At 44.2% G+C, this 24,718-nt stretch overlaps 1 protein-coding gene across 2 annotated transcripts in view; it reads right to left on the bottom strand.

The window, feature by feature from the left end:
• The window catches only part of igsf21a (immunoglobin superfamily, member 21a), a 180,793-nt gene that overhangs the window by 16,159 nt on the left and 139,916 nt on the right, over positions 1–24,718 (bottom strand). For both annotated transcript variants that reach the window (XM_035153305.2, XM_035153306.2), the window contains exons 6-7: positions 14,409–14,524; positions 2,239–2,719 (exon numbers count right to left, since the gene is read on the bottom strand). In XM_035153305.2, coding sequence (XP_035009196.1) covers positions 2,239–2,719; positions 14,409–14,524 — 597 coding nt within the window. The remainder of the gene's footprint in view (positions 1–2,238; positions 2,720–14,408; positions 14,525–24,718) is intronic.

Here is a 24,718-nt window from a genome sequence, read left to right as displayed (position 1 = left end):
TCATTTGCTGTATGTGATTTTAAACGGCGTAACGTTTTGCATCCTCGTTTTTTATTCGTCCTCTTTGTGAAGCACTTTGTGACGGCGGTTTTGAAAGGTGCTATAAAAATAAAGTTACCTCTATTACTTTCTATTTTAATACACATGTACATTTTTGCTCCCATAATATCCTCAGTAGAAAACACTGGACTTGAAGCTGCATATTGTCGAGTTTAGATCTTTTCCTCGGATGTGCCGACGGAGAGAAACACACAGACTGACGGCAGCATTGTCCTTTGAGTTATCCTGCACGAGATCTTCATCTGGAAAGCGACTGTGCACTCCTCCTCTCAGTCTGAACTGAAGAGGGGTTGATTGAAGAGCTACATCATAAAGGAGTGTCCCTTCCTCACTAATTGAGACCCTGTAGATTCACCCTATTTACCCAGATACCGTTTGCATATGGGCTCTGGCAGGAAATCGTCTTGGCAAACTGCAAAAGCACAAGAATTTAAATTAAAACAAAATACAAAACTTTCCTCTTTTTTCTCAAGCTGCAAGTGCACCATCAGAAGAAAGCTGGACTAATGATGAAGATTTGCTGCTACTTCCAAGTTATTGAAGTTCAAATCCAAGGAGTCCTCATAATGCAATTTTATACATTTCAAAAAGTGAGTGAGCTTTACTGTAAAAAATGTATTTATATCATTAAAATGTACTAATTACTTTTAGTTTTCACCCGTGTTCGTGGGTTTGTTTGTGAGCGTGATGACGCAAAATTGACAGAACGGATTGTCACAAAACTTGGTGGAAGGATAAAACATGGGCCAAGAAAGAACCTATTAAATTTCGGAGATGACCGAGACAAAGGGGCAGATCCAGGAAATGTTCTTTCACTCTCTTTAACATCGGAAGATAATTCTACCGATTTTCTTCTTCGTACGGCAACCGGGCTACAAACTCTTTCCTCCAGTGTGAGAAATAGACATCGGCAACTACCACCAGTGTTTGGCTGAAATAACGTAACGTTGCTTTGGCTATTAAATATGATTTTGGAGCATATCTGCATAAATGGGCGGATCCAGGGATTTTCTTTCTCTTTCTGCAATCAGGCGAGATGCATTGGCAGAGATTTGTTTTCTGTCCGTGGAGTCATGACACATGATAACGGACTCTAGTTAAGGCAGGAAGAGGCTTTGATGTTCTTTGTTTGTTAACACCTACTTGACATTTTATAAACCTATTAAAGACTGAAGACAGATTCCATACGTCGGCTGCAAGTGACCACAGCCGCTCGGCCCCGCCACAGTAAGAGGGACACTTCTAATTAAACCGAAAGTGGTAATGTGCGATAAAACGCTGACAGCGACACACAAAGCAGCAAGCAAACATGTAGCTGCCACAGCCCCCTTCCTCCTCCCGCCTTTCAATCACCGCTCGCATCTCGTGGAAGATAACGTCTCTGTTTATTGTGGCAGGATTACGTGGCTCGTCTCCACGACGACCAGGCCGACTTATTACCTTCGAAGCGTTAATGGGTTCTGCTGGAAGCCATCTTTGAGTTTGGATTAAAAGAGAATTAAAATAATCAGACAGGGTGTTTGTCTCTTCTGGATCACACACACACACTAAAAGGTAAAGTTTGTCTTTCTGAGCTCTGTATCTACGTCACTGCTTTTTTTCTGCTTGGATAGTTTGCTGATGAACAAATAAGAAACCTCATAGTGTTTCTCTCCTTGAAATGAAAGGTAAAGTCATTTATACTCCTCCTTAAAGGGACTAAAGTGCCAGACTGAAGAGCTTAGAAGCTCATTGAGGTTTGAAGGAGGCCGACGTCTCTGAGATCGTCTCTCCTCTGATATCCCGTTGGTCAGCGTCTCTGGCTTCTCATTTGACTCCTCTAATTCAGGTTGACTCTTTCAATAACGCCGCTGAGTTAACTCAATCTAGCAACAGACAGCTCCATGAATTGCCCTGTCACTCACTCAAGAGTTTTTTGCATTTGCCACTAAACTCGCAATCTGCTCCGATGTAACACAATTAAGTGGCGTCAAATGAAAATCAGTGTTGTTCTGAGTACATTTGCAAGGGACGCATAAGGGGACCCAGTGGGTTTGCAAGTGCGGCAAAGGGGGTACAGGGAGACAGGGAAAGAAAAGAGTGCATCTAGGTGCTTCTGGGTAGGAATAGAGGACAGATGAGAGGAGGGCTGATAGAGATACCATGGGAAAGCAGTGAGTCCGTGTGAAAGCTACTCACCCAGGGTGACCTCTGTCTGCATGGGCATGGACAGCGCCGGGTGCTTGACCTCGCAGCTGAACAGGGCGTCGTTATCCAGCTGAGGATTGAGGGTCCAGGTGAGCCGGGCCTGCACCACCACCGAGCCGTCGCTCTGCGGGATGTGAGTGTGGCTGAAGTAGTAGAGCGGGTCCGTGCTGTGCACCCAGCGGGGGAACTCCCGGCTCACCACCGTCTCCGGGATGACCTCCGTGGCCGGGCTGGGCTCGGAGGCCTGCTGGCCCTGGGTGTGCACGCGCTGGGGGATCTCCGTGTAGAGACGGGCCGCTCGCCCCTCCGGGTCCAGGAGGGAGAGGGAGCGCTGCAGCTTGGTATCATCCAGGTCCCTGCTGATGAGCGGCCTGGCCCCTCTCACCCCCGCCGAGCCGCCGCCCTGCTCGGTGGAGGAGGGCAGGGTGTAGGAGATCACCTCGATCAGCTCGCCGTCCCGCTTGAAGTACACCTGAGAAAGAACGAGGAGCAGTTTAGAGAAAAAGACGGAGAGGAGAACAAGAGGGAAAGCTAAGTTTTATAACACTTTGTAAGGCTGCTTTCAGACATGGACCGAATCATCTCCTGAAATCATACAGAGTGAACGATGTGAGATTCTCCGGAGCTTTTCCTGCCTCCTCATGAGAACTCAAGTGAGTGGGCGTGTCGATGATTTTTCTAACATGAGACCCAGTTTTCTGGACAATTTCTCATCTCTAAAAATGGCTTAAATTTGCCGTGGTAGAATCTGGGACTGTAGAAAGCAAAGACACACAAATTGGCACATTACGTCCGACAGTGACTCTTTTCTTTTGTTCTTTCTCAAACTCTTGAGCACGATAAACGTCTCGGCGGCTACAAAATTAGTGGTAGCAGGTTAGTGAACAGTGGGTTTTAACAGGGCTTCTCATTTTGAAAACAGACACCTGTTTCCATTATCGAACCAACACTACAGAAAAGTGCTGAAAAACGCAGCCCCACGCAGAGAAGAATATGCCAGACCATAAACGTATTGATCAGCGCAGCTTTAGAGGATGATTTCAGAATTGGCTCATCTGCTGTGTCGGTCCTGCAGCAGCGTGCGCTTCCGCTTTCAGGCTTTTTTCCCAGAATATTACAGGAATTTCTTCATCATTTCACGAGTCTATCAACAATCTCTCACTGGGAGGAATTCACCGCTTCCCTTTCAGCACATGACCTGCAGATATTAGCGTTGGAAAATAAGGTTTGTATCATCGGAGCCTGCAGTGTTGATATTTTAGAAACAAATATGTCTTCTCTCTTTTAGTTTTTCACTGCTGAAGATAAAGTGGGGGGAAAACTAAACCCACATTTCTTTCAGAGCAACCATTGGACATTTGAATTCAATTTGCCAAAGATCAGAGAGTCATTATTGTAAACACAGCGTTTCCCTGTATTGTGTGAGGTTTTTTCCGTGAGGAGGTGGTTGCAGCTCGCTTTGATACCGTGCCACCTCTAGGGCCTGGGCCTCCAGTGGGTAAACAGCACTAATGAGTATAAACAAATCAGGATAAGGCCGGGCCCCCGAGGAGTAACTCCAAATGATATTTTTATATTTTGCAATCTGGATGGATTCTTTAATCCGTGGACCACAATACATATTTACAATGTCGAGCTCCTCACAGGGGGAAAAAAAATAATTCACCTTTAAAATGAAGAGACGTGTTCTTTCCTCAATTCGACAAACAAATGAAATTATCAGCTCATCTAGGAAAAGAGGGATTTACTCTTTTAAAACGCACAGATTCATCAGTTTGATTCAATCCCAACTTTATTCTAACAACTTTATTTTTAAATGGCTGATGGATGGGAGCTGTCTGTCTGTGCCGGCGCCTCGCCGTTGCTGCGGCGATGTTTGCCGCGACAGATGCAACATCATTATATTACAAGCTGCGTTGTGCTGCCGGGTTGTATCGCAGTATTTATAGCCGACTCTAAAAAGCGCCTAATGCTTGCCATCAGAGCAGGCTGCTGCACCATCCACCGCACGGGGGCTGGGCACCTTGCTCAAAGGCATTCAGGGTTGTTGTCGGTAAACGTGGCTTAAAAATAAATGGAGAAAATAAAAAAAAAATAAAAAAGATAAAATCTTTAACGACTCCTAAAGAACCCGGCGCTCCTATATACCTGTGAGGCTCCCGCTGCTCTGTGGCCCCATCTATCTGCAGTGCACTTCCTGTACAGACACTTTACACGTGCGTGTTGCCCGTGTTGGGATGTGACTGCGGAGGTTGGATGCACAACAGTATTTTCCCTTTTTTATTGCAATAGATTTTCATTAAATTTAATCAGCTTCCGTGTTCCATTAGGGAATAACCGGAATTAGTACCTGAAGTTTTCTCTTTTTTTCTCCACTGTGCCCATCAAGGCTGATAATAAATGACCCTGGTAGGGAAGATTCCGAGGCCTCACACTGGCGCAGTCTGTTGTTAAAAGATGACTAATGACTGTGCCTACAAGTACAACCTTAGATTTTAATTAGTGGACTTACTGGACTGCACACACACACACACACACACACACACACACACACTCACTCACTCATATGCGACACTTATAAAATACAAACCAAAGGGTAAGTGCTTCCACTCTAATTGACCTGAATGCTCGGACAGAGTTGAGGGGTGATGCTTCACTCGGATTTAAATTTCAAGGCTCATGTTCGGTGTGCCAGGAAAACAGCATTTTATCACGTGAACATTATTGTCTCAGTAGTGAGGTCATTTCTCTCTCTGAGTATCAGAACAGTAACAGTTTGGTTACTTGTTGGTTTTTGTTGTTTATTTCAGATTATTTTATTAGTTGACGAGGCGCTGGATGGACCAACACCTGACTACTCATCAGAAATGTCCCCTCAGATCCTCTGGTTCTTCTGCTTCCAGATATTAACGCTCTGAGTTGCTAGAACAATTTTTTGATATTTTTAAAATGTAAATTCAAAACCCACCTATTTAGTTTGGCTTTTAAGAAAGTGTTTTATAATATGATGGTTTATTATCTAAATTGTATCATTATTATGCATCTTATTCTATTTTGTTTTTGCTAAACTTGGGTGAGGATTATATTTTCTATCATTATTGTCTTTTCTATTATTGATTGCTTTACTATGCAATAGTTTTTAAATTTGAATGTTTTCTGGATTTCAATTTACTTCATTTTAATATAATTTACCATCCTCAATAACTTATAAAACACTTAGACTTGAATTTGAATAGTTTGAAAGATGCTATATGGATAAAGTTTGATTGATTTATTGATTTCAAATTAGCTGTGGGTGGTCGTGTCAGGTATTCGTACAAACTTGTGCCGTTATACTGCAATCAAACTCAGACATGTCACCGTGTCCATGGTAACAGAGCTTCTCTTTTGTCATTCATTTCGACATCTACAGTTTCTACCTGTCAACGTTTGGAACTAACAGTCCTCTAACTGTGTGACTCAATACCATTATTCCATAGGGCAGTTATTACTATTGAATTTCACCACGAGAGAGCTTTAAATACCCGGGACCCTTAATCTGCATTTACCTCGTGTTCGCTCAGCGGAGCCCGACTCTGAAATCCAATAATGCACCGAGAAGTAGAAACATCAACGTCAGATCCACAATGACCCCATTGCGTCTGCACCTCTCAACTCCTGCGAGTGACTCGACAACTTGCAGAGCCAAGAAGCTTTTTTTGTCGCCTGCGCATTAAAACACGTCATTAATTATCGCAGCAGGTGGAGGGGACGGCGGCGCGGCTTGGAACGATCCGCACACCTGCTCCGTACTGTTTGTTCGGACAAAATGGCGCGGGTGCACAAAAACACCTGCGTTGGTATAATTGGGAATTAATTCCGTGAGCCCACATAGCTGATTTGTTTCTATAAATATCAACAGGCAAGTTAATTCACGGGCATAAAGGAAAATATTGATTAAACGTGCGCGTGCTGTGGCTGAGTCAGAAATAAAACCTTTTTATTCAGTTGTTGGCTCCGGCAGAACATCAGGCACCGGTTTACCCGCTCATAGAGATCTCATCGTGACTCAATAGGATTCTCACGCCATCTGTCTGCCTGAGCTATAGGGAAAGGAATCAATGAAGGTATCATCAAAGACGAATGGGATGACTGATACGTTGCTGAGGGCGAGTGAGTGAAGTTGGATTTCAGCGTCTTTACGCCGCAGTTCTGCGCCTTGTTTCATTTCCCCTCTCATTGCTAAGAACAGGTCACTTAAAGTGATGGAAATACTCGAGTCACAGATACAGACACGTATAGAAATTAGAGTATTCGAGGGGTTGAGCGATCGGCTGCAGTCGGTGTTGAATATGATTTCTGAGCCACTCGCCCTCCGTGTCTCCTCAGAAGTGTCTGGGACTGATGCAGCAGTAAAACACACAGCAAGTGCGAGGTGTGCTACCGTCCTGATGACCACTCAGAGCTCCTCACGGTACAGTTTGGACTCTCACCCACTCAGGACACCTCAGCACGTGCACAGGAGGAGCTGGGGATCGAACCACCGACCCTCTGTTTAGTGGACAACCCCCCTTTATCTCCTGAGCCTCTCAGCGTCTTGAGCCTGCAAGCGTCTCATTTTTTTTAAATTGCCGTTGAATTTGTGTTGCTGACTTTCTTTGACGTAAAGTAGTTCAACTCTGTATATATAGATTTTTAATGAAACATACAAAGATACTACTTTGGCAACAATTCACCTTTATTTATGACACTAGACATGTGAAGAATCCTTTTCTATCTTTGGAAAAAAACATCTCCTGGTGAATTTTCTATTGGAATTATCACATACGTACACTTATTGGATTCCTCCACTTATTGGTGTCATTGTCCATGTAGAAAAAAGGGAATTAGAAATATTCGGCCGTTTAAACATTTTATTTTCAACCAAATACTGTTGAATTTTATATGTGATCTTATATTTTGTATTTTTCTATGGATATTTATTATGATATCTACTATGATATGTCGGAACTCGAAACGACATCGGCAGATAAATCCTTTAGCCTTAGGTTTGTGTATTTTCTCTTTTTCTAACATTTTATGTTTTGTCCGTCCAGCTCGCATCAAAAGATTCTTACTGGATGTGCTTGTTCCAACTTTTGAACGTCCAATTATTTCCCAACTAAAAGATTCAAACGATTTGCCTGAGTGGAACGAAGTTTCAAAAGTTATAAAAGGTGCTTTGAAATGATTTGTGTGGCATTTGCGAATGTCCTGGACAGTTTAGAGCAGCCTCACACAAAGAAAGAGAGCGAGAGAGAGAGAGAGAGAGTCCACGCTGTGCACAAAAACAAAATGAGCCTATCAATCCACAATTCATCTTAAAATCTGAGCACAAATACGGCGACATCTGTCGTCGCTTTAAACTCGCTCTGTATTCCTCTGAGCTACCTAATAATTTGCTAAAAATCTAATTCAACACATGTCCTTGTTTGACAGGCAGAGATAACAGAAAAAACATCACTTCTTTCATTCTGATTAAATGGCGGAGCAAAGACTGATTAATTTTTCCAAAAGTGATTACAAAGCTGCCAAGACCAACGCTGAGGACGTCTCTCAGTGTGAGACATGTCTCCAGTAAACGGCTGCGTTTCACAAAGTGACATGGGCACTTGGGTTCTGCCTCGAGTTGCCTTTCATCCGTTTATCCGAGTATTGACAAAAGAGGATTTTTCCCCGATGCTCCACAACAAACTAAAAGGCTTATCGAGCAGCACACTGACCCACATCAAACCACTGCTCGACCTCTAACATGGCCTGGAACGCAATCTGGAAATATTCAAATATATTCTCTCGGGAGGAAAAGTGTATTTGTAGTTTTTTGAGGATGCATGAGAGGTTGCGAAATTGTCTTTAATCAACAAATTGGCCTGTTAGTTTCTACATGCTGCCGCGGCCGGACTTGGAAAGTGCTGCTCGCTCTCATGTAAAAAGGGGATTTTTGAGCGTTTCTGGCACGGCTGTCATATTGTTCTCTTACAGACAGTGGAGCTGCACGGAGTAAAGTGATTATCAATCACGCCTCTGTAATAAATCCCAAAATACTCCATTGTCCAATGTGTGCAGACAATGAAACCAGCACTTACTTCCTGCTGTAATGAAAGAAGAGAGATGTAATTCTGAGCAGTGGGCCCCGCGCACAATGCCCTGGCAGCGGTGACATTAAGCTGGGATGGCATGTGATGGGGGGGGGTTTTGCATGTTTGTCTGTGAATAGACGGCGATGGGAGCACCTGCACTCTGCATACTGCCAAGCCTCCCGCACCTCACCCACCTAGAGCTCAAAACCCTGCCTTTGAAAAACTTAACAATCGCGCAACGGTCCACACACACACACCTATATGTGCAGCTGCAATTAATCACGGCGGTGTCAAAGGGACAAGGTGGTAATTTTCACGGTGACAGAGTGATTTCAATGAAAGAGAAGGAGCGAGAGAACGAGGGCAGAGAGAGGAGAGAGAGAGAGAGAGGCAGCCTGAACCATCCCGGCCATGACTTAATCAGCTTTCCTTCGTATTATTAACTGTCATTATCTTCCCTCTTTTCAATCAGTGCTTGCTTGTACTCTGAGGATGTTCTAATGAGTGGCACTGGGAAGCTATTACCGATATGTCAGCGGCGTGCTCGAGTGGCGTCAGATGCAGACACGTCTCCAAACATAATACCAGACACTTTTTCTCCACACATGCAGTCCATTGTACATCCAGCTCTCTCCAAAGTGCACCAGGGGAGTTTGGCAAGTTGGGCTTCTCCAAAAAGTTAGTGAGAGATAAATGCTTCTGACAAATCTGATGTGAAGACACAGAAATTGAGATTATGTAATAAAAGTAAACTTAACACAACATGATCATGACTATGGTGAATCTGCGTTATGTGACAAAAGAAATTAGAGCAAAGGATGAAAGATAAACTTCCATATTTCTCTTCTACATGACCAAGTCAGCATTAATACCAGCATGAAAAATGAGACATACTTGGATGATTTGAGGCGAATTAAAGAATGCAGGGTCGTGGAAAATGCATGTTTCTCAAAATCATACATCACAAACACTTCAAACCAGATGTGCAAAGTGTCGTAGTCTGCCTCAGACAGGAAGTAACCATCAGCGGGATGATGTTGATACCGTTTGTTTGTTTGTTGGCAGGATTGTGCATAAACTAGGTTAAACTTAATTCAATTGATTATTGTTTTTTAGAATACTTTCTTCGTTACAGCCTCTTCCTTTGTTAGGAAATAAAAAAACAAATAAACAAACAAAAAGAGCAAACATACCCATGCAGCCACGTTGGCTGTGCTCACTGTGCATATGTTTATTTTGTATTCATCCTGATGTGACATTTAAGGATCAAAGGAACATGATGAACCAGAAGAGCGAACTGTTCTAAAACCGGTTTTGATATTAGTACGAGCAGACATGCAGCAGCAGCAGAGTTGGATGAACTTCAACACTTTCAAATGTCTACGTTGGGCAGGAATGAATCGTCAGACATTACACTGGATGCTGGAAGGATGCAAAGGGATGTTGCATAGCAACAGGGAACATTTTGTCTTTGTGGGGAGCCAAAGCAAATTTATCTAAACAAACACAAAGCTCATGTCTCTGTTTAGTGTAAAAAAGACATGACGCAGTAAATGTTGCGTGAAAGCTCTCGTGTTTCCTTTGTTCACGGAGGTGAAGTTAACGCTGTAGTGATCTGAGACAACAAGGTTCCAACACAGCGGTGCCAAAACCCTGACAGCTTGATGTTCACATGTGTACACGAAGAACAAAGCCCGAGGTCGGACTCACAGTCCAGAGCTCAGGTCCACATGATAAACGAGAGTCTGACACACAGATGCAGATTTTCCTCTCTCACTTTTCTCCCTCTACTACACAACCTTTTTGATGTCGGCTCATTATTTTTCATTCCCAACACATATTTTTAGATATTAAAATGCAACAGGTAAAAATAGAGAATTTAGAAATACATGTGCGAAATATGTGACGGTAAAAATATAATTTACAGCACAAAGATTGTGTTGCCTCAGCGGCTGTTTTGTTTTAATTACTTGAAAGGATTCTAGCTGATCTGCAGCATAATGAGCGGCTCTCATCTTCCTACCTATTTTCTCTCTCTTCCCTTTCTATTAACTGCAGCGATATTCTAAGCCGCGCTGAAGATGAGAATCTGCATCGTTGTATTTTCTAGAATCAGGAAACAAAGCAACTTTTTTTTAATGTCTGTGAAGATGCAGCGTGAAGAAACGCTAACATGACCAAATCCTTAAATAGTCATCCATGTTTTATCTGTTCAGCTTTTCCTCTGAGGGTCGCGGGGGGGCTGAAGCCCAGCTGACACTCGGCCAGACGCGGTTACACCCTGGTTTCCACTTCATTGCAGTGCTGACACATAGAGACAAACCATCCACACTCACATCGACACCTAAGGGCAATTAAGAGTCTCCAATTAACATCAATCTGCATGTGTTTGGTGTGTGGGTGGACGACGGAGCGCCCAGAGAAAACCCACACACACACTCATCCACCTTTTCTGAGTCAGTCTGAGCTGTCAATCAGGACATTTCACGCCCATCAAACTTTAAACATTTACACTTGAACATACATCACTGTGATAAAAACTACCTAAACTGACAGAAATCGTCTTTAAGCAATTACTTGACGTGTACTTTGACTTTTTATTTTGGTCAATGTCTTATCCACTAACATGGAGGAGGCTGGATTCATGACCTGTACTGCAGCCAGCCACCAGGGGGCGAGATGATCAAGATGATTTGGCTTCACTTTTGGGTTCTATCATGTTTTTTGGTTTTATACACAGACTATGGTACAACATTGTTTACAACATTGACCAACTGATAAATGCAGGTTTAATAAATCTTTATGACTATTTATTGATTTATTGTCAGTTTCCTGATTTCCATACAGAACGACTCATGACCCAAAACATAATGATATTCTATCCAGGACAAAACACACAGCAGATAAATTCATGTACATGCGTCACATGATCGATAAATGTTTATATTCAGTTCATTGAGGAGCTGATTAATTTCACTAATAAAAAACCTAAGGTGTTCAGTGTGAGAATTGCCAGAGAATGTTTAGCAGCGGTTAAACGCTGGCTGGATGAATCAGGCCAGTTTTCTGTGCGGGTACAGTCGGCCGCTGCTGAGACCGGGCTCGCAATGATATGACATTGAAAATAGAGCTGACAACAGCTCATTCTGCAACAAGCCTCGGGGCAGCGGCGCCGACAAAGACTAAATGAGTTTCATCAAGGAGGAAAGGCAGCCGTTTGAAGTTTGCAGTCACATAACTGGAGCAGCGACGTTCAGGCAAATACTTACAAACAGGACAATAATGAGGTTTTTTGTTTTTTGCAGCGTGACCACAGACAACAGCGTAAAGAGAACAAATGGTCACAGTTAAGAGTTGTACAAACGTAATCATATATAGATAACAATTAAGAAAGATGTCACAGTGTTTTTATTTCTCTATCATACAACCGTCCTTTTTATGAATTTTTGCATTTATTAGCTATTTTACAACATCTGCCACCTGGCAGGTCATCGCTTGACAAGTCGTCTGACTACATTAAATTACAGTTTGCTACAGAGTGAAGCTGCTGTGATGCAACAGGGAAACTTTAGACAACCTTTCACTGAGGATAAACCAAACAAAAACATGAGAGCAAGCTTTACCTCTCAATTAGAAATTAATATTTCCTGCTACATGGAATCAGATCTCGAAGGAGATTAAAGAGATGTTTGCAGGACTGAGGGAGTCTGGGCTTCTGAAATCCATCCATGAAACCTGTCAGAGTTTGTTTACTGAGTTTTGATTTAGTCCAACAGTGTAACGCAACTTTGACAGGCCATGGTCAACTCCCCACAGATGCAAAGTAACTTTAGAGTTGGAAGTGTTTTCCTTCTCACTTTCTCAAAGATTGGCAAGACTTTGCTTCATTTCTTGCATCATGTCAGTGTAAACACTGTCTGTTTGCCTATAGGATCCAGAACAAGTTTAGTCTTCATCCAAGCACGAGGAGCGAGATGCGTCAGCTCGAGTCCTCAGATGCTTTTCTAGCTAATGAATCACACTCATGATTTTAGCAAATACTTTTAATGCTTTTAGCACAACGAACATTAAACACCCTTCACACTGGTGTTTCTACTTGTGTCAGAGTAAACCTCTTCACAGGACTGTGTGAGTGCGTGTGCACACTGGGCTTGACTCTCTCTGATGACGACATTATTGACAGGCGTTGAGCTCCCATCACGAGACATCGTATGTCCCAGTCCAGGGGCTGCTTACAACGAAGGCCGTCCTCGGGCGACGCAAAGATCTCGAAGGCTGAACTGAAATGAGTCAGTCTGGGCTCAAGAGGATTTCCTTGATCGGCGTCACCAGCTTGTTCCGCCCTTACTGCTGCTGCCTTTAGCATCAGAGCTGCAGTTGGACATAATCAGAAAGATACGATAACCCTTGGTTTTTTAATATATGAACCGTCAGCTGTTATCGGATGTTTCATCGCTTGACGGCATAAATCACCTCGGTTTGTCACTGAAGTGCAATGAATCCTGGGATAGTTTGACCGGAGAATGATCCACCCGTTGTTTTCCAGGGATGAGAGGACCGGAGAAGCCTTTGAAATTGTCCCGCTTGTCAGCTCCTGAATGGAGACACAGCTATTGTCTGTAGTTTTTACCTAAAGTTTCAGAGTAGATGGGAATGATGGGGAGGGCGATGGTCTATTTTCTACTTCAAACCTCTCTACTTCCAGTGTCCTCGCTCAGACAACACCTGCCTTCATCTCCACTACACACCTGGAAAGTTTCGAGGCGGCACGGCTGTGATGCTATTAGGGCAGGGAAAAAAATGTCACCACAGACAGACACCACCTGCCCTGCTGCTACGGGAGACGTCTCCAGGAACACACTTTGTCACAATGACACACACACGTAACACACACACACACACAACCCCTCTGTCACAGCTGGTATTCATCAACAATGTGACTTGGCCAGTGACACAGAGACAGTCCGGGTCCTCTCCGACCAGCTGAAACCTCTCAGATCTCTTTTCCTCCATTAAGCCTTGGGGGGAAAAAAAGGATGTGGCAGTTCTGAGCTTTAATGGCTTAAGGCTCCCTGTGAAATCACAGCAGGGGGTGGGGGGGGGGGAGAAGCTCACTCCGCACACCATCTACCAGGAAGTACTTGGGAGACGGAAATCATATTCACCTTGTCTTCACCTCTCACTGGGCTCATAATTGCATGAGATAGGCGTGCTCAGGGTCTGGAGTCCATTACCGTGCACCCGTGGACAATGATTAATGACCCAGTGGGAACAAACAGCGAGAGACTGCTCTCAAACAGCGTTCGTAAGCTCATATACCACAAAACGGAGAAACACACGCCTCGCATATCTGCAAGACCTTGCTTTTCTTACAAGTTGAGAATAAAAAGGTGCATGTGGTATGTGTGCCTCTGTGTGTGTGTGTGTGTGTACTTGTCCGTGCATGACTGCATGTGCATGCTGGCGTGTTTCTGCAAGAGAGTGTAAAGCGACAATATTGTGTGTGCGATCATTACTATCATGTCGCCGTGATTAGATGAATCACTCTGAATGTGACCATCAATAACAACACTAATGTCTCTGTTTCCTAAATCTGAATCTACCTTTTTAATGACTACATTTCCACGACTAAATTAGTGCTGCTAATCAATCACAAGTCAATCTGCAAGGAAGGAAACAGCCACACTGGTGACAGCTTCTTTAAACGACTGCAGGGATACACTGGGGGTGTGTGTGTGTGTGTGTGTGTGTGGCATGTTGTGAGCAGAATCCATGTGCATTTAATGATGATGTATAGATTAAGGATCGAGCTGTTGTCTCGGCCATTTAGAAATTCTCTTAAAGCGACACAAGGTCGTTTTTATACCTTGAAACAACAAAATTGATGGTACACAAAGAGCGAATCTTTGCATTGCTTTAGAAGAGGACTTGGCAGGAAAATGGAAAAACATGTGAGTGCCGATATCTCAAAAACCCTGAGAAAAGAACATGTTAACAACATCCACTTCAGGTTCTTCCCCCAGTGGACAAGCAGCATTGTGTATCGTCAGTGTAGCAACTCACCGATGGGGCCGGCTTCCCTCCCTTCGCAGTGCAGACCAGGGTGAAATTCTGGGCTTGGTATCGACTGAACATGGCCGGAGTATTCTCTGCCACCACTGATATGTTGTTCGGAGGTGCTGCGGAGGACAGGACAAGAAAGCTTTCGTCAAACAATATTCCAACAGACACACAAAATGCAAACCTCTCCCACCTGCTCCGTGCATTCCAGGGTTTACTCTGTGACGGCGTGTCATCTTTGGGTTAATCATATAGGTGGAGCACCGGTGACAGCGACAGCAGCGCGAGAGCAGGATGTGTGCCGTGCTCAGATGTTTAAAATAAAAACCGACTCAAACAAATCCTCAGACCTGCTTCATCCTATCCACCTCTATTTTTTATAAGAATGCAGGAACCTGCTGAGAGAATCTCCACTTAAAATGGTAACTGAACGGTTCGGGACGGGATGTTCAAACTCCCCACGGCTCTTGTGAGTCAGATGAGGCAAATAAGGTAGAAAATCTCATACATATCATGTCACCAACCCTGTGTGTGAATCTCTGGAGGGATCCCACCACATATGTCACGGCAGTGTAAAGAGAAAACATGTGATCGGGGCTTCACAGCGTTATAGAGGAGCGCGGGGGGGGGAGGAGGAGGAGGGGGAGGAGGAGGTAAGGAATGGAAAACCTCCGACATCCACCCAGAAAATCGTCTGTTCAACATGCAGCACTCTGCTCCTCGTACAGCGGCTTAAATATGAATGTGAATACTTCATAGACCACGTTGATGCCGGCTCCGGGACGTATCAACACGCAGATTTGAACTGACGCCACTGCAGCAGATGAATTTCCAGCTGCACATAAGGACCAGTTGAATTTTGATGAGCATCACCGGCGCTTTTCGCACTTACCATCAGCTGAGGAGGTTTTTTAAGATGCAGAGTATTACCTGTGTTCTGTATATTCGACTGAAACTTCCACCTCAGCTCTAATCAGAGCAAGACGCCTTTTTTTTGTTGCATAAAAGGAATAAAGTCACAATTTCAGGATCCATGAGTCGCGCTTTAAGACGGGGAGGGGGGGAACGAGAGGGGTCACGCAGGGTGCACTGGCTTTTTCACGTGTCACTTTTATGTGTAAATCCATCAAGCGGTTTTAAACAGACATGTCACAGCAATTAATTGATTAAAGGGAGTAGGAGGGGGGGCTGGTGGGGGGGATTTAGCTCCTGGCCTGGGCGCCTCTGTGTTTCCACACCTCTTAATTGCTTATTGATGGGATTCATATGGTTGTAAATTAACCTTAGAACACCCCATTAGCTCACTGACAAGCTTGTCTCAACCTGGCATATGATAAGCTGTCAGAGGTGTCTGTTCCTGACCAATCAGGCTCAAGTGCTCAACACGGGAGCAGTGTCAAGTGAAGTGGCTCAGAGTGTGAGGACACTAATATGCGGAGAATATAATCAGAGCAGTAAAAAAAAACAACAGTTCCACTGATTGCTTTATTCCATAAAGCAGCGGAATTGTGTAAAAGACTGGCAGTAAACACAGAACATCTCTAATTTCTTGCAAAGTGCCTCCGTGCAGATATTCTCGGCAGTTGTACAAATATGATTACATTTTCCCATATTAGCAGCGGCAGATGAAAACTCTCCAAAACACCAAAACCCACACACGTTCAATTCAGACAAAGATAATCTCAGGGAAATCCCATCACGAGATAAAAAAAGAATGAGTGTCAAATTGCACGTTTACGCTCGACTGATCGGTATCGATAACCTCCCGAACAAACACTTCTCTAAAGCTGTCGATGGCTCTGTTAAGTTTGGATAAAATCGCTAACACAACCATGTACACGCCGGGATAAATTATTCCTCACTCCAGTCGAGTTAGTTCAGGGGGAAGCTGCGTATCGATCCCGATGCTCCATTGTTTTCTGCCCTGTGGGGTGGGGGGGAGGAGGGCGCCTAATGGGAGTTCAGGCAAAAAGCAGGGATAAACCTTGGCAAAATATTTAACATGATTGGAACCAAGACCTACAGGCGCAAAGCTGCAAACACAACAACCCCGTGCAGGATTAAGATGGTTGTCTGCGATGATGGAGTTTAAGCCTTTCATACCTCGATTAATTGCAGCGCTGTCTTCGCCCACTTGTTAAAGGTTGAGCGTAAAAAAAAAAATCCCTTTTTTTTTTTTTTGTGCGGCAGGATGAGTGTGTTAAATGGGGGCATCTGCATCTCGGTGCAAACTGAGGCCTGCATACCAATCATTTCATCAAAAAACAGCATATAAATCATTAAATTTCCCTCTTGACGATGTCGAGTATGTCGACGCTGATTTAGTGCTCGTACAAAACAGGCTGAGAGAAACTCCTGCATTGAAATGTAGTCACTGCATAGTTTGATGGACAAAATGTGGAAGTCCTAGGGAAGAAGATCAAAAGAAACTAGTAACAGTAAAAGATTTGTTACCAACTTAAGAAATAACATCAATTAGTAAGACAAAAATAATTGTAATTGCAGTTTGTATGAGAATAATCTGTTCAATTTAAGTTGCACCTAACTCAATGAATTGTGCCTCATCAATTAAAGTAATTTTTTTAAGTTGGTCCATCAATTTTTCTTTTCTTTGTCTCCACCAACCAGACACGTTTCAAGAAACACGGTCACTCTCTCCCCTCCTCCGCCTGAGTTATGGCGTCGAATAATGACCACAAATCTGTTTTTGCAGAACATTATGATGTCACGGTGAAGTTGACCGCGTTTTGATGTGAAATGTCATCACTTCATCATTTTTTATCCAATCAGACATTTGTGTTAAATTGCTAAAGAGCCGATGAATTCTGGAGTTATGGCTACAAGTGTTTAACGAGGGGCCACGGCGGCCTCGACCTTTGACCAGCAAATTCTAAATCAGTTTGAGACAAAGTGAAAGTTAAGGCAGAAATAACGTGGGAACAACTCGTCGTAAATTACCAATAAGAGATTATTAAGACATAAATCTGCAGGAAAACTAATAAAAACAAGTGTTTGTTATGCCGTTGGTGACCATAAGGACATACTCAGGATTATACCCACAGAATCAGGTATAATTGAACGTCTGGATGTCAATGAACACAGACACGGTAGAAAATGGAGGTTTGATGATTTGGCCGTTTCGGCGGAGGAAAGAGCAGAGCAGTGGAAGGAAGGCTGAGCAGTGAGCGGGGGTTGAGTGACTGGCCGACACGCGGGAGAATGATCTGAGGAGCAGACTGACGTCGCAGGGGGTTGAGTGAAGCTGGGGACCGGCGCAGATGAGTTGGGTACGGAGCGATGCTTCGTGTGGCAGGCGTGGAAGACAGAGCGCCGGGAGAGAAAAACCAGGCAAACGTGAGGAAATGAAAAGTTACTGAGGGGAAATGACAAACAAGCCGCCATGTAACCGGAATCTTTTCTTTCAAGGCTGTTTTTACTTTCTTCCCAACACAACAACAAGTGATGACGAATTACATCTTCTTTGGGCTCCTGTCTGGACCCTCACAAGTTTATGTTTCCTTCCAAAGGTTATTGGAATAAAGATTTATCGAGCTACGCAACTTCCCCGACACTTTGCCGGTTTTCACCTTGACATTAAAACATTTTAATCTGAAGAAGAAAATCCTGAAACACCTTTGCCTCGCGGTGCCAAAAACCCCCGCTGTATGAACTGCTGGCTATATTCCATAACATTATTGAAAGCAGGACAGTGCAAATGGGTGTAAATGGGAGGCCCTGTAGTCCCACGAGCCGCCCAGTACTTCCTCCCATTGTTCAGAGCGCACTCGCACACGGCCGCGCTAAAAGCAGCATTTACCTCCTTTTGTCCGCGGTAGTGCTGCTGTGCCAGTTGCAACAATAACGATCTGTCCCTCCGTCTCTCGTATGTCACCTCCTTTTTTGTTCCATATCCCCAAGCGTCGTTACCCTGCTATCGTTCCACAGCGGCGATAAATAAATAAATAAATGAAACCACCCCCTGTAAATGGGATTGGTGAATGTGCAGAACAGGAGCATGTTTAATGCTCCCGAGAGACGGCGCTCCCTGGCCTCGTAATTAAGGGATTTAGAGCTCGGGAGACAGCTGGACTCACAAGAAACACTCCCAGCATCCCCTTGTACTAAGCACCCTGGCCTCCGGTCCACGTCTCTGAGGGTTTGTTTATATTGCAGGGAGGGGGGGGCCTGTATGGGCAGGATGGCAAGGAAAGGGCACCAAGGTCGTCCTCGGGCCTGTAACTTCCACCGACAGTAATTAAGCGATAAGTATTTGATGAGGCCGTACGTTTCTATTGTGAAGCCGAGACTCCCGAAGTAATCGTTCTGAATTTAGAGAGGTTTCAAATAAATGATACTGTACATTCTTAGCACAGCGGAGGGTTATTTGTTAAGTTTTAGTTAAATCATGTGCATAACAGGAAGTGGAATTAATGATCCTGGTGCAGTGGCTGTTCTGAACCTGCCTGTTCGGAACTGTCGCAGGTTGCAGCTTTTCTTCCCGACACTGTAAAAGTCACCAGCAGTGATTGAGCCCCGGTGAGTAAAGACCTGCTGCTGCACAAAGAGCTGTTCACCTGTTTTTCGCTGAAGCAGAAACACAGGATGACCATTAGCTGTTGTGATCCACAACGGCACTTGCGCGGATGAATCACAGCCACTGCTGCTCCGGAGCTGCTGGTCGCCTGTTTATTAAAGTGTAATAATGGTTATTTAGTGCTTTTCTAGTCTTGATGGCCACTCAGAGCGCACACACACATTCATAGAGTGCATCTATTTGCAGCACATTTTCTGTGACACACAGCCATCAGGGGCAAAGTGGGGATCTCGCCCAAGGACACTTGGTCATACGAAATTTGGAAGATCGAATTGCTGACCTTCTGGTTAGAGGACGACCCGCTCTACCGCCTGAGCCACAGCCGCCCCGAATGCTGAATGTCTCGTGTGTCCAAATTGCACCAAATACAACAGCGAGCTTCCTTTGGAACTCTGAATGTACCCTGTGGATTTATCTGGGCTAAGCCCCAGTCCCACTGTGGGACCTAAACAGAACCAGTGGGTACAGCAAAAAGAGATGAAACAAAATATAGTTTCAATGTACAGCCCTCACCTTAATTTGTTGTTCATTCATTTTCAAATGACCCGACTCCTCGACAGGTGAACGCTGGCGAACCTGAGCAGCAGCTAATCTTTGTCCCAAAACGAAAACCAGGAGTCGATTTGAATAGCAATCACGACGGGAACATTAATGTAGTCGTTCAGCCACAGTTTTCCATTTGAGACAGCTCGCTACTGCTGCTTTTTTTCTTTGTTTACTGCATATTAGCTTTTATGCATGACTTGTGCTCGAGTCACCAACTCTTTCTATGTGGATGCATGCGATTTAGTCACGAAAGAACATTGGTTGTGAATGCTCCGCTGCAGAGATGTGCCTTTTTTTTTTTTAACAAAGCTAATTTCCCCTTCACATGGTTTTATTTTCACAATTAAAAAAGGCACGATTTGATTTGACGTCTTTGAGGCAGGTACAGGGAACGCACTGAACGCCATTTCGTCATGTATTCTGGACACATGGTCGTAGGTCTGGAAGGAAAGAGGGACTTGTGGTGGCACGGTGTCATCAATATGCAAAACAATTTCATGTCGGAAATTTGGAGAGGTCCTTTAGAGTTGAAATTGGAAATTATAATGCACAGACAAAAAGAGGCAGAAGTGGACCCCGAAGAACTTGCAAAAAAATATTTCCTTCCTCTTTGGGCCATTGAAAGAAAAGAGAATCAGTGTCTCTGAAACACAGATCTGTAACGAAAGGCAGAGAGAGAATACAGAGGGAGAGAAGAGGCTGGGAAACACGATGTGGAAAGGTGAGCTGGGGGAATTTACAAGATTCTGTCTCATGCATCTCTTGGTGGAATCTTATTTATCAGCTCTTAGGCTTCATCCACACTAACGCATTTACATTTTAAACCACTTTTCCAACTGGCATCCACACTAAGTCGTAGTTTCTGAGACTTTTGGAAACGCTGCTGACCCTGTTTCAGTCGGAAAACTCCCTGATTGGGTCGAATGAGTCATGATTCAAGTGTTGCTAAATCCCTGGTTGTACTTTTTGCCGTTGCTGTTCCTCTGTGTGCTGGTTAGCGCCTCACAACAAGAAGGTTCCTGGTTTTAAATGTCTTTCTTTCCGAGTAATGTCTGCATGTTCTCCATGTGTGTGATGTAGTCCGGCTTCATCCCAGAGACTCTCAACTCACTGTGAATATGAGCATGAATGGTTCCCTGCACGTTGGCCCCGTGTTCCCCACCTCTCGCCTAATGTCGTCCGGGATTCGCTCCAGCTCCTCTGCGACCCTCGAGGGAGAAGTGGTATAGATAATGGTTCTGTTCCTCGTTTGTAATATTTTCTGCAACTTCGCAACCAATTATCTACATGCGACCAACTACAACTACTGTGTGTGTGTGTGTGTGTGTGAGAGAGTGAATGCTGATGTTGTATTTCATGTATGGTTGTTAGTTTATTGGTGTGCAGTATCTAGATGTACTTTCTATCTCGTGTATTTTCTACGTTTTGCTGTAAAGCACATTGAATCTGTATGAAATGTGTCGTACACGTTGAAATTGTAAACCTAAAACTGCAGAATTGACAGTTCCTGTTCACTCCAGCATGCACATGCACATGAACTGTCACACGATAGATGTTATCAGGTACGTGAGCTGGAGCTGAGGTTATTTCTGACACGGAGAAAACACGTCAGCTTGCCGAGGGAACAGCAGCTGCTAATGTTAAAGCTGAGAAATAATATTTATTTGAACCCGTTGGCTCCAGCTGAAGAACAGTGTCACCCCCGCCCTGCAGACTAACATGTTGTGTTCCTACAAATTGTTCAACTTATTCAGTTGTCTATGTCTCTGTTCCAATGCCAACCACACTAATTAAATTGTGTTTATTGCAACATTTAATTAATTGTTCAAGATAGTAAAAAAACATTTTTCAGAAATTAAACACTTGAGAGTGAAGCTGCACATTAACTCAGCCGCTCCTGAATTAAATGTGCAACTGGTCCCACACACAAAGTCACGAGTCGAAGCACGAGTCGGGGAAACGGAGATGCTCGCGCCAGATTGCTGCAAAATTCAGCAACTGGAAATTCTAAATGTCACTTTAATTGACTCTTTCACCTAATACCCCATCCCAGTGGAGTCTGGAACGGAAGTTAATTGGTCCGTTCCCGAGCCAGTCCTGTGATCAGCGTATGATTCTGGCATCCCGAAAAAAAAAAAATCAAAAACAAATTTTCCCACTGCCAGCTCTTGGCAATGCACACAACATATGCCCCACAGCTACTTTATCCCCGCTCAAAGGCGAAAGATTGTTCCCGGGAGAGAGAATGTGCATTTATGTCTGTGTAAAGAAAACCACTCCTTTCACATGCGTGTGTGTGTGTGTGTGTAATTACTTCTTTTGAGTGGTGGGGGAGACATGCAGCGGGGTCCAAAAGTCTGAGACCACTTTACATTCCCCGGAATTAGTTAAGCCGAGTGAAACGCAGCACACTGCCAATGTGCTTGTATCCCGTATTTTTCTGTACAAGTCACCCAGTTGGATGGGCTGTGATTGTGGAAGTGGGGAAGATAGAAGGCAGCCTGAAAAACAATCAAAGCTAAGTCCTCTCGAGAGGGGGAGAGACAGACATGTTGAAATGAGCACTGGCAACATTCCCTAATACCTAAGTCTGCCGCTTCTGAACGCCCGTATTCCCCAGCACGAGCAGCGCCACCAGATAAAAGACACTGAAATGCTTTTTAATCACTTTTCTATTGTGCGTTCGGAAATTTGCATTTTACACCCCACCCGTTTAATTTGCATGGGTTATTGCTGCGGTGTCAGCTCGTATCGCGTCCTCCCGCCCCAGCCAACCAGCCGGCAGCCGCTGGTACAGAAGAGAGAGAGGGAGACTCTGGTGGCTGTCAGGAAGAGGAAGAGGATGACACACTGAGACAAAAGCTTGTGTCACACTGAACAAGTTCCCCAGTTCTGAAGCCCATTAATCAGAGCGGCGTCGTTGAAACTGCAGCGAGCACAGACACCGCGTACCTGTGTGCTCCGTGCGTTTAAGAGAGGGGAGAAATTTCGTTTAAGTGTCGGGGGGGGGGACGTGTGTTTTTGTTAATGCGTCGCAGAGTAATGGCAGTTTTCTCGCGAATGTCAGAAGGAAAATTACGACGATTTAGGCGCTTATAGACACAATTGGGCTTTTATTTTATTTTTTTCCTCCGTCGCTCTGTTGCCATATGACAGGAAATATGGGATGTAATGGCTCTATATGGTTTTCCCCAGCCTCTCACCAGGCCTCCGCACTCTGTGGGTAAACTCGGCTCGGACGTGGTGTTTATAATGAGGACAAGGGGGACAGCAGAGAGGATCCCTGCCAGCACAGTTTGAAGGCTCAGTTGAGACAGGACAAAAGGCAAAGCTTGGTTTTTTTTTTTGTCTCCCAAATAGCAGACGCTGGCAGATGGGACTTACCCTGAACCCAGCCCAGCATCAATTAAGCTGTGACTGGCACCCTCATCCCTAAAGTCCATTTTTTTTGCTTGAGGGCAAGGGTTGAGGTTTGGCAATCTGTTACAATTTGGCCCCCTATTACCTCCCGCCCCCCCACACACACTTTTGGCACCATCGTAATTCACAAGACACTGACATGGATGCACCTTTAAGGTCCCCGGGGGCCTTGAGCGTCCCGGACAAATTCCTTGATCAGCGCGGCTGTGAGGCTCGGTGGGTTTTTTCCTTTTCCGTTTCTTTTCTTTTTTATGACACCTAATTTACAGACCAAAGGGGTAAAGTGAGGCCGTAGAGTTATACGAGACCAAAGAGAGCCACTCGAGGTGGAGAAGAATCCATCATTCAATTTACAGTTTTGGCCTCAATACGAACAATCCCCCAAAGAAGTCTTTTGTGAAAATCTACATCACGCGCCTGCAGCCGGGCGGCGGACAGATCCACAAATGTCAATAAAGCATACAAGAGCATTCAGGGGCAGGGAGGAGAATTCATATTTCAAGCTGACATATGCAAGGGTCGCTGATGGGCCAGTTGTGACCGGGACAAATGCATCGAGGGTTCTTCTTTTTTTAAACGTGCAACAATATGACAGAAGGGCATTCTTTACGTATTCAAACTGTTAGGGACACTAAGTCGATTTTTAGCTAAATAAATACAAGTACTAATAGATAGTGAAATAGATAAATACTTTCTATGTTGGGCATCACAGTTTGAAATATGTTTTACTGATGGAATGATGAAACCCTCTGCTTTTCACACCGGCTTGTTGGAAATTCCGTGTTCAAGTTCACTTAAAACTAATGCACTGGTAAGAGGAAGTATAAATAATAACAGGTAAATAATTCATGGCTCCTTATAAGTGAGTAATAACATTAATGTTGTATCCTGACCGCACAAAGTGGCATTGATTTATTTCACTTTTGTGTTGTTCGTTCACTTTACTGAAGTGTGATTGTTGTATTTGACTTTTTGCAAATCAGAAGATGTGTATTTAGGCTTGAATTACAGGTTATCACCCAAAATACTCTGGTTTGTCTCATACATTCACAAATGGAGTATTTTAAATCCACATTTACTCACCGGATGCTTCCGTGTTTTCACTCAAAATATATGTTTTCTGCATGTGTTTCTAAATTGCTGCTAAATTTCAACATATGTACGTGTCTGTGGATGCGATGACTTCGTAACACTTCCTCCCTGAGCTTCTGTCTGTGTGTCTGAGACAATGGACGTTCGTCAACAATGTGCTTGTGCAGTGAAATGCTGCAGCACACTTGTTAAAATAGAGCTCAAAAAGTAGCTTGGCAGCACCTTTTGTGTTCGTATGATCTTCTTCCGTCTCGCAGAACACAGACGCTGCCAAATGTTTTGTTTCAAACATAAAAGAGAAGCACGGTGGGTCATGTTAAACCCGGGTTTTGGATGGGGCTTAAATCAGACTCCAGATTTTCTTGGTTATGCCAAACAGTATTCTATTATGATTCTCTCACTTCTGTCCTGTGTTTTATCGTTCCCCTGGTTCAGCAGCCAACAGTTTAACAAACTCAAACGTGCTCCATCTGGGCTGCAGCGCCCGTTCCCAACTCTTTTTGGCTGTGGAGAAGGTAGTTTCCCCGAAGCCACTGCACCAATCACCTGCTGACTTACACTGTCACCACCAACTCACGGCACACATGGAATCGCACCTATAAAGAGAAATACTTATATTTTTCATGTTTGTCTGCCCTTTTACAGCCTCTGTATGGGTCAT

This window comes from Hippoglossus stenolepis, chromosome 3 (genome assembly GCF_022539355.2).
Source record: "Hippoglossus stenolepis isolate QCI-W04-F060 chromosome 3, HSTE1.2, whole genome shotgun sequence".
Taxonomy (NCBI): domain Eukaryota; kingdom Metazoa; phylum Chordata; class Actinopteri; order Pleuronectiformes; family Pleuronectidae; genus Hippoglossus; species Hippoglossus stenolepis.
The sequence above is the reverse complement of the archived record's forward strand: the minus strand, read 5'-3'. Positions and strand labels throughout refer to the sequence as shown.